The sequence below is a fragment of the Siphateles boraxobius genome, unplaced genomic scaffold (assembly GCF_051911475.1).
Source record: "Siphateles boraxobius isolate OS27281-9 unplaced genomic scaffold, OSU_SipBor_1 25, whole genome shotgun sequence".
Classification (NCBI taxonomy): Eukaryota; Metazoa; Chordata; class Actinopteri; order Cypriniformes; family Leuciscidae; genus Siphateles; species Siphateles boraxobius.
The window spans coordinates 17,124,499-17,135,067 of NW_027508866.1; the positions used below are offsets into that span (position 1 = coordinate 17,124,499).

Here is a 10,569-nt window from a genome sequence, read left to right on the forward strand (position 1 = left end):
ACTACAAAATTAATTTACCATTTTGTATGCAGGAAAAGATATAGCATCAAACCACAACAGATTTACATTTATTCATTTAGCAGACACTTTTTATCCAAAGCGACTTACAATTGAGAACAATAGAAGCTGTAAACGTAGGATAACAATATGCAAGTTTTATGACCCTTCCCAGTTTAATCTAATGCACTTTTTTTTAAGAATAGAACGGGGGAGGGGGGGATGTCCCCACCAAACCTGAGACCAAACCTACGCCCATGATATAGATACATATCCACGACAGGGTTGAATAAAAAATGATGGAAGCATTAAAAGATGGGGAAAATAGCATTGTTTTTTGGTTTAGCATGTAGGCACTGGAAAAATGTATTGGTTAGGGTTGATGCAAAAATAAAATCCTGTCAGAAACACAGAATCATGGACTGAATCATTCAAACAATTCACTTTCCAACTGAATTGGATCACTCACTTGCACACTGAACCGCAGGTTATTCTGCCTGACCCAAGCCAAGAACTATTGCTGATTTATTTGTACTTTTGAAAAAGCAATGCTAAAATGCTAATTTATAAGGTTAGTGAAACTTAAATCTCTTTAGTTATACTTATGAGTCGTTAATAACAACTTGTAGTTAAGGATAGATAAATAAAAGGTATGCATAAAAAATGGTGGAGTTAAAAATGGTAAAAAATGATGGATATAAAAATAGCATTGGTTTAAGATGGGTTAGCATAAGTCAGATTGCTTGCTGGGGCTGGTGCAAAAACAAAATCATGTCAGAAACATTGCTTATAATCTGTTTTTTTTTCTTTTTAAGGTTGCAAGATCATAAAAACTATGATGGCTGATAGCAAAATTTATACCTGAGAAACTTAAATGGCACACAAATGTCCTCAAGTGTGACTGCAATGGCTACTGAAGCATGTTGGAGTTAAAACCACAAAACATGGTAAAAGTCATGGATGGTTATCATCTGCACAACATGTTACTACAGTTTGCTACTCAAACTTAACTTCGTAGCTTGCATAGAGACGTCATGACCAACGTGTTTCCAGCAGAAGATAACATAAGTTCAACCTTTTTTCCTGAGAACTGTCCCAACTGCACTGCGATACCTGCGTTTGAAATAGATCTCACAAAGACACTGGCTTTGGGCCTGGTGCTGATGCTCTTCATAATATTCGGTGTGATGGGTAACATCCTGGTCATCCTCTCCGTGGCCTGCCATCGCAACTTTCGTTCCGTGACGCATTATTTTATTGCCAATCTGGCCGTTGCAGATCTGCTTCTGAGCTCTGTCGTGCTCCCGTTCTCCGCTGCATCTGAAGCCTTGGGACGCTGGGTATTCGGCCGCCATTTATGTAATGCCTGGACCGCGCTTGACGTGCTTTGCTGCACGGCGTCTATCCTCAGCCTCTGCGTGATCTCTGTGGATCGCTGCATCGCCGTCAGTTACCCGCTGCAGTACCCTTCCTTGGCTACGAGTCGAAGGGCACTAGCGGCAGTGGCGGCTCTCTGGGCCTTTTCGGCTGCCATCTCTGTAGGCCCACTGTTTGGATGGAGGGAACCAATGCCGGAGGACGAGTCCGTGTGCAGAGTTAACGAAGAGCCAGGGTACGCCATCTTCTCCGCTGCATGCTCTTTCTACGTGCCATTGGCTGTGATTTTGGCAATGTACTGTAGGGTGTACGTGGTGGCCCGGCGGAAGACTCGTTCCATGAGTAAGAGAAAGCAGAAGAATGGGTTGACGGAGCATGGAGTAATGCGGATTCACTGTCGTAAGGAGGAAGTCGTCCCCTTGAAGCACTCGCACTTCACCTTCATGATTAAGTTCTTCCAGGAGAAGAAGGCAGCCAAGACTCTGGGGATTGTGGTGGGCTGTTTCGTGCTCTGCTGGCTGCCTTTTTTCCTAGTGTTGCCCATAAGTGAGTACTTGACATGTATGTGAACACACAGCAAAGCCCATCCAAAAACAAATTATAATCTTAAATATAATTTAAATTAAAGTGCCCCAATTATGCATTTTCAAAGGTTTCTAAATTGGCTTTGGAAGTCTCCTACAACAGCATTCAAGTTCAAAAAACACTTTCATTTTCTCATAATATACTGTACACTGTAGCATCACTTTGTTTCTGACAGTGTCTGAAACGGTCCGATAAAGGATTCAGTCTCCCTAAACCCCTCCTTCCTCTGCTCTGATTGGACAGATGGCCCAGTCTGTTATTGGTCTACCGCTTACAATGGAATCAGAAACAAAACAGCCATTACAATATCTAAATTTCAGCTCCAGAGCTTCCTCAGCAGTTGATGCACAGTGATACATACAACAATGGTGTCGGTTTTACCATATCAATTTAAGTCAGGGTCCTCATCCTTTGTAAGTGCATGCAAACTGGATTTGCTTTCGCAGCGGTGAAAACAGCAAGTTTTAACATATCGACAACATTAACCAAACTCTTCGAGGCCTCAGCTACAACTACAGTGTTTGAGGGAGGGTCTATGTAGATGTTTTTACCAGGCAGTTAGTGAAGAACATAAGCGAGAATTATGCAAATTTGTTACAAAACTACAGTATGTTAGACTTAAGGTCCTTGCTCACTGAGTCCGAAAAATCTCATCCGAATTTTTCGCATGTTAAAAAATAAATACGACTTCACTCTGAGTCAATCATGTTTACCCACTGCCTCCGAAACTATTGTCCGTCATAAAAATTCGAATCAGGTCTGATTTTCTGCATTTTTCGCATTTGTTGCAAGCATTTTGAGAGGTGTTTTGACAATTTAGAGCAACCGAATGACGAATACGAAAAAAACGGTCCTTACGCGTTAGGTCAGTAGGCAGACAGCAGGCGGTCTTTTGCAGCTGTTCGAACACTTTCGTCCACATGAGTGTTTACGCTAAACCAATCTGGTCGAATGCGTTTTCGACTACCTCTGGGAGCGTTCGAAAGTGGACAAGCTCAAAACGTTTTAGACCCCGTTTACACTTGTATTTAGCGTCATGCACTTATGATCCGATCGACAAAAACACATCTTAATACCAGGTGTAAACAGGGCCTATATGACACTACTGATGAGGCATATTCCTCTAAGTTAGCTCCTTGTGCAAGGATGTCCCATTCAGAGCTGAGATACTGTTCTCCCTCCATACTTGCACATACTTTACCTCCAACTTAATTCCACTGATCTAGGGTTTGTAAGGTGGAATAAGAATCACTGAGAGATGGTCTGATAATCCAAGGTGTGAAGATGGTGAGGCTTTAAATGCATTTGAAAAGTTGGTATAAACTTGACCTAAAGCAGGGGTAGGCAAGTTCGGTCCTAGAGACCCAATGTCCTGCAGAATTTAGTTCCAACCCTAATCAAACACACCTGAATAAGCTAATCAATGTCTTCAGGATTACTAAGGCTATAGGCAGGTGAGGTTTTTCTCAGTGTTGGAGCCAAACTCTGCAGGACAGCGGCTCTCTAGGACCGAACTTAGCTACCCCTGATCTAAAGTGTTCTCCCCTCTTGTAGCAAAATGCACATTATTATAAAACTACCCGACATGTGGTATCTTGCTGGGCACTGGGCAGTGATGGAAACAATATCATCAGGTGGAGTGGTGTTTGATTTGTAAGCTCTGATGGTTAACAGTTCCAGTCGACCGTAGGATTTCCGTGCATCGGTATACAAAAACATACAAAAACACAAGTAAACATTAAAGCTGCAAGCAGCGATGAAGAGGGCCCTCGCACCTGTGCCGCCGCCACCCGGCGGTTTTAGGAAGACAGAGCACAGTGGGCAGTGTGTAATGATAATAAATATAGGATGACTATGTGTTCAGGACAGGACTCTTATCAAACATTTGAAGTTTGGGGCAGATCGGACATTGTATGCCTGAGTTACTGCAGGCTGTCTGTGGTTGTAACACAAAAAATACAAACACAAAAGTATTTGTATTTGCCACACTTCCTGCTACCAGCAGGTGGCGCTATTACAATAATCTAATATGAGCATGGTCATGTGTTCAGGACAGGACTCTTATCAAACATGTGAAGTTTGGGGCAGATCGGACATTGTATGCCTGAGTTACTGCAGGCTGTCTGCGGTTGCCTAGCAACATCGGAACTGCAAGCAATATTGAACTATATGACATATTCATGCACAAATCACCAAAAGGCTGAAATTGGGTGTACATTTGTTAGGCCGCCAAGGGCACACCCTTAGACGAAAACTCAAGATCTGCGCAATTTAACGTCGCAAAGGCCTTAAGATTACACTCACCAAATTTGAAGAGGATCCGATCAAAACTGTAGGAGGAGTTCGTTGAAGTACAACGTCTGAAATTGGCAAAAACTACACAAAATCTGAGAGGAAATTCAAAATAGCTGACTTCCAGTTGTATTTAGGGCTATGCTCTAAGAGACTTATTTGTAGGTATTGTGTCATTACATGTATGTACCGAATTTCACACCTGTGCGTCAAACGTAGAGCCGGGGCAATAATGTAGAGGGCGCTATTGAGCCATTTTGCCCCACACATTTGTCAGGCCGCCGAGAGCACACCCTTTGACGAAAACTCAAAATCTTCGCAATTTAACGTCGCAAAGGCCTTAAGATTACACTCACCAAATTTGAAGAGGATCAGATCAAAACTGTAGGAGGAGTTTGTTTAAGTACAACATCAGGAAATTACGAAAAATGCACAAAATCTAGGAGGAAGTTCAAAATAGCTGACTTCCTGTTGTGTTTAGGGCTATGCTCCAAGAGACGTTTTTGTAGGTATTGGGTCATTACATGTATGTACCAAATTTCATACCTGTACGTGAAACGTAGAGCCGGGGCAAAATGTGGGGGCAATAATTTACAGAATTTGCCCCACCCAATTTTGAAAACCATATCACACGTAAGTTTTCACCACTTCTGAAGCGTGTGCAAAGTTTCATGAGTTTTCGAGCATGTTTAGGCCCTCTAAAAAGCGATTCATTTAGGAGAAGAAGAAGAAGAAGAAGCGGAATAATAATAAACGGAGCAAAAACAATAGGGTCCTCTCACCATCGTGGCTCGGGCCCTAATAATAGATAAAAAAGACTGCAGCTACTAGGAAAGTGCCAAGCCGCCGCATGTGTATGCGCCGCCATCTTCATTAGGTTCATGCAGGAAGTAATGCTGCATCCCAATTGACCTACTTATACTACATTCTAAAAGTATGTACTCTTTTTGTAAAGAAAAAGTAGATACTTTTGAAAGAGTTGCAGAAGAGTAGACAAGCTTAGGGACATACTATCACATCATACAATTGCGTCTTTAACGGTTGCTCTCCGACGCATCCTGTTACAGTAAACCGGCCTGTCAATCATCTTGTCAAAGTTAAAATCCTCCACATTTCATTTCATTTCATTTCCTACCGTATCAGAGAGAAATGCAGTAGCACACTGATGTGCAATCGCGGGTCTTTCATGCGGAGAATATGCATTTATGTATAATGATAAGGATCTTTATACAAGTCCACATTGTTATTCTGAAATATAACATGGATAACATTAAACAAATATTTTTTTATCAGATTAAACTTTGATATCAAACTCAAACCTTTATCTATTCTCAAAACTTTATAATGTCAAACCTTTAATCTAAACCTCTCACCGTTGGTTGCGCATATCCGCCATGTTTTGTAGTTTTGAAACACTTTTTACTCATGTTTGGAGTTCTTCCTCCAAAGTGAAATGGGTTGTGAGCAATATTAGCCTTTATAGTGAGCACGGATCCACACTTCGAAAATCTACCGGAAAAAGTAGACCATCTGGGGACTTTTGACATACTCTTTTCAACATACTATGCTTTGAGATACACTTATTCTAATCTCACATAGTATTTAGGATGGATAGTAGGGACTTTGGGATGCAGGGTAAGACTGGCATTACTGGTGACTCGTTTCAGGCAGTTCTTCTTCCTCTTCTTCTTCTTTTGGTTTTAATGACAGTTGGCAAACCAAACTTAAAGGTGCATTACAGCCATCTACTGGACTGGAGCGTTGGCAGCAGTAAAGGCATAATAGGGGCACTTTAAGGCAAAAGGTTAATTCTTATTTTGTTTTGTTTTTGCATTTTGGTCACACCACACAACTTTGATTTGATTGGACAATTTTTTTTTTCAAATATTAATATGTTTTGTTGAAATAATTTGTTTTACTTCGAAATAATGATAAAAGATTATGCCAAACTACTTAATTGAATGTGCCAATTTGAATATGTGAAAGTACGAATGAGATTTGAGAGCTACTGCAGAGGGGACATTATCGTAAATATACACGGCCGAAAATTTGATTATTTGAATAACTTAAATCGTGGTCTATTCCTCACACAAATGTGTTGTATGGCTTCAATAGAAATGTAGTGCATACAGTAAGTGTCATTTTTAATGCTCGGCTGCTTCATTTTCATTACTCTGAAAAAAAACAGTTTTCAAAATAAAGTACATATTTGTAACAACACAAGGCCGAGTAAATGATGACAACTTTTGGGTGAACCCAACTTGCAATAACTCAGAGAACATATATGTGCTAAGGAATGCTCTGAATAAGGCATGTGTAAAAAGCGTGTTTTATAGACACGTTGTTCTCAAGTGAAACACATTTTAGATGTTATGCTTTAATTTATATTTTGTTATTCTCACACGTTTCAAAACAACCCAAGGTTCTCCTACACGATGACTCTATGCGTAAACAACATTGACATAATTCTTGCTGGTCCCTTTGAGATTGCTTTTAAATGAGCTTGTTTACAACGAAAGAATGAATTATGAAAGAAAGAGAAAGACTGTTTTAACCCTGCTAGTCATAGAACACACTTAGAAAAGAGGCTTTTGCATACTAAACAGCAGTTCAGAAAACAAAATATTTTGAATGTATTACAAATGTATTTGCAAGCGAATGTGTATCATTTGTTCTTACATTTAATGTTTTATGGAAATACAGCTTATTTATCTGCCTTTCTGCTTAGTAATTGGACTGCTAAGATGCTATTATCATTTGTGCGTCTGGCTCAAAGCTTTCAGAATACTAAGAAATGCACACATCAAAGCAAAGCCTTTGAAAATATGAAACATCCAAAACCATTTGACCTGCCGTCTTGGAGTGACCTTATGAATGAAGCTGGAGACCTCTTGCCGCATATAGTAATTTTGTCTTTTCTTTCTCACTGTATCCCTAAAGGCTCAATTTTCCCATCTCACAGACCCCCAGACACTGTCTTCAAAATTACTTTCTGGCTGGGCTACTTCAACAGCTGCCTCAACCCCATCATCTACCCGTGTTTCAGCCAGGAGTTCAAGAAGGCATTCCAGAACGTTCTCCATGGCCGCTGCCTCAGCAGAACGCACAGGACCTGGAGCCCTCCGGCCTCTTGTCAGAACCCTACGACCCTGAATGGACCAAAATCTCCACAGGGTTTACCATCTAGATTTACTGACTCCTTGGCAGCTAATGAATCACCTTCTGCTGTGATACTGAATGAGTGCTCATTTACTGCACATGCACATAGCAACAGTGCTCTGAATTCACCTGACACATCTCTGACGCTGAAAGTTCATCAAATTTCCATTTGCAAGATGGAAGGTGAGGCTCTATGAAATATTTCTGAAAGAATGAAAACCTTTCTAAGGTATTTTAAAAAGACATTGCGGTGGAATTGAACAAGAAATGACCTAGGATCTGGCAAGATTTTGTAAATAAGAGCACCACCTTGTGGCAACATCTATATTATGCAGCCGCACTTTTGTTAAAACTGTGAGGATTCATACATCTGGAGTGTAAAAATCCAGCTTGGTAATGAAATGAATGTTGACAGAGCCATTTGAAACAGCTCATTTGTTGATGTTAGGGGTGTTTTTGTATTGTTTTGTGACCTTTTTTCCCCAAAGACCTTTTTTTTTGTAAGGTCTTCAAAACTTGCTTTAAAAATACAAATACACATACAGTCGAGTGAAGAAAATGTAATTTTTTTGTGTGTGTTTTTCCATATAATCTAAAAAACTGAACATAAAAAAGTTCATAAAGTCTTAAACGTTTCTTCAAATGGTTGGTTAACACTTTACAATAAGGTTTCATTTGTTAGCATAACTACAATAGTTAGCATGAACTATCTCCAAAAATGATACTTATCAGCATTGTTAAACCCTTTCATGCATTAACCCAAAGTCATGTTTTTTCGCCCTGTGTTTTTATTGCTCTAGTCCAGGGGTTCCCAAACTTTTCCATTCCAGGACCCACCTAGACAAGAATAATCTATCTCAAGACCCACCAAAATAATTTTAAAGCATGAATGTGGGGTGGGGTGGGAGGCGTTTAGAGCAGTTTTTTCCTTGTCATAGTTTGAAAGACATATAAGTTTAATTGCAATACAAACTTATGGTACATTATCAAAAAAAAATTAGAATTAAAATAGCAGCCTAATGGCTGTTGAAATAAAGTGAAGAATACTGAGTAGTTCTTGTCTGCTGCCTCAACTAATTTACCCAGACACAGAACAAATTTATGAAATTAAAGATTAAGTAACCTTAATCTTAACCAAAGGTTTGATATAACAACAAATCATTTTAATTTTGATTGGAGCAAACGATGTGTGTGTGTGTGTGTGTGTGTGTGTGTGTGTGTGTGTGTGTGTGTGTGTGTGTGTGTGTGTGTGTGTGTGTGTGTGTGTGTGTGTGTGTGTGTGTGTGTCTGTGTGTGTGTGTGTTTGTGTCTGTGTCTGTGTTTCATTCATGGAACGTAAATTTTGCTGCAGCCAATAGTGACTGCGCGACCCACCTCTTTCCAATCTGCGACCCACAAATGGGTCTCGACCCACAGTTTGAAAACCCCTGCTCTAGTCTAAGGGCATGAAAAACAAGGTTTGATTTTTTTAATACACATATTTTTCAAAGAGATGTTCAATATTGGTTTTACCTGAAGATATACTGTATAATACAATAATAGCACAGTAATACTGTGTGGATTGCAATGCAACTGTGTGGAAGCAATGAATAAAATGTTATAAAATCACGTGAAAACTATCAAATATATACAAAATATATAATACAGCTTCAATTATTGCAAACTCAATAGAGTTCCGTTTGACTAGCAGACCAAGAAGAATTTACAACATACAAATCGAATGTTACGTGCATGTCTTTGTTATCAGAACATGAGGACGTGATTCCATCAAAGATCTCTACAACCGGTGAAGGTACAACTCTGTGGAAATCTAACTCTGACAACGCTCACCCTCCCTCCAGTCTACCAGAATATTTTGATTTGACCTTATTACCTGATTATTCTGATTATTTCTACCATAGCTCTCCCCTCAGACTGAAATCTACATTGATCTATTAATTTTTGCAGACTGTAGTAAAACTGGCGATCAGGTGTTTTCAAATCTTATCTTAAGTGAGCAGTGTTTAGTAGGCATTATTAGTAACATGCATTACATGCATGTTACAGCCTACTGCAGCTTTGTCTGTTCTGTCTTTGTTAAATGTTTCCATGTATTTTGTGTTTGAGCACATGGCTTAGTCTTTGTTTATGTTGGGCATGTGCTCCCCCTTGTCTTGCCTCCTTGTTTCCCTTTACCGTGCACACTCGTTTAGTCCTTGTTTCTCTAATTGTAATCACCTGGTCCATGTGCTCTACTCCCTTTATATTGTGCTTCCTTGCTTCATGTCTTTGCTGGGTTGTGTTGCATTTATGTCATAGACTTGTCTCAATTCTTATCCGGGTGTAGTTGTCTCTAGAGTTCTCAGTAGTTACTGGTGTCCTTGCAGTTCTTGCCTTTGGTTAACGTTTGAGTTACTTTGGCTTTTTATTTGATTCTATAAGCCTGGGTTTACACTGATTTATGCTTACCTTTCTCTAATAATTTGTTTTGGCTGTTGTTTTGTTCTTTTCCTTAGATTGTATAGGTGTAGTTTATAAGTTACTTTATTCTAGTTTTTTTGCTCTGCCTTTTACTTATTTGGTGTTTGAGTGTCTTGATTTGTTCTTGTCGTTTCTCCCCTGTTGTGTGTTGGTTGGAGTCCCATCCTGCCCAGCCCGAGACTCCACTGACTGCTGGTATCCTGGCTTGCTGGCTGCTTAATCTTGTCCCCATCTCCTTTCCAACCTGTTGTTGTGCATCACCTGTTGCACATCGATTCCTGTTTTTTCTAATAAACATTCACTGCTCATCTCTGTGCTTGGGTCCTATTATTACCAGTGACTCCCTGACACTTACTTTTTTGATGTAACAAGTAATGCATTACAAGTAACGTGCATTACATAATCAGATTACTTTTTTGATGGAGCGAGTAAAGTAACGCATTACAAGTCATGTGCATTATATAATCAGATACTGTTTGATGATATGAGTAAAGTAACGCACTACAAGTAATGTGCATTATGTGATCAGATTACTTTTTGATGATATGAGTAAAGTAACGCACTACAAATAATGTGCATTATGTGATCAGATTACTTTTTGATGATATGAGTAAAGTAATGCATTACAAATAATGTGCATTATGTGATCAGATTACTTTTTGATGATATGAGTAAAGTAATGCATTACAAGTAACACGC

General features: G+C 39.5%; 1 protein-coding gene across 1 annotated transcript; it reads left to right on the forward strand.

Annotated features, from left to right (window-relative positions):
• Nucleotides 1-1,031: 1,031 nt before the first annotated feature.
• Nucleotides 1,032-10,178, forward strand: adra1ab (adrenoceptor alpha 1Ab). The gene is made up of 2 exons (XM_077242950.1): nt 1,032-1,920; nt 7,192-10,178. Exons 1-2 carry the CDS (start codon nt 1,032-1,034, stop codon nt 7,605-7,607), a joined length of 1,305 nt encoding a protein of 434 aa, XP_077099065.1. The 3' UTR covers nt 7,608-10,178.
• Nucleotides 10,179-10,569: the final 391 nt, after the last annotated feature.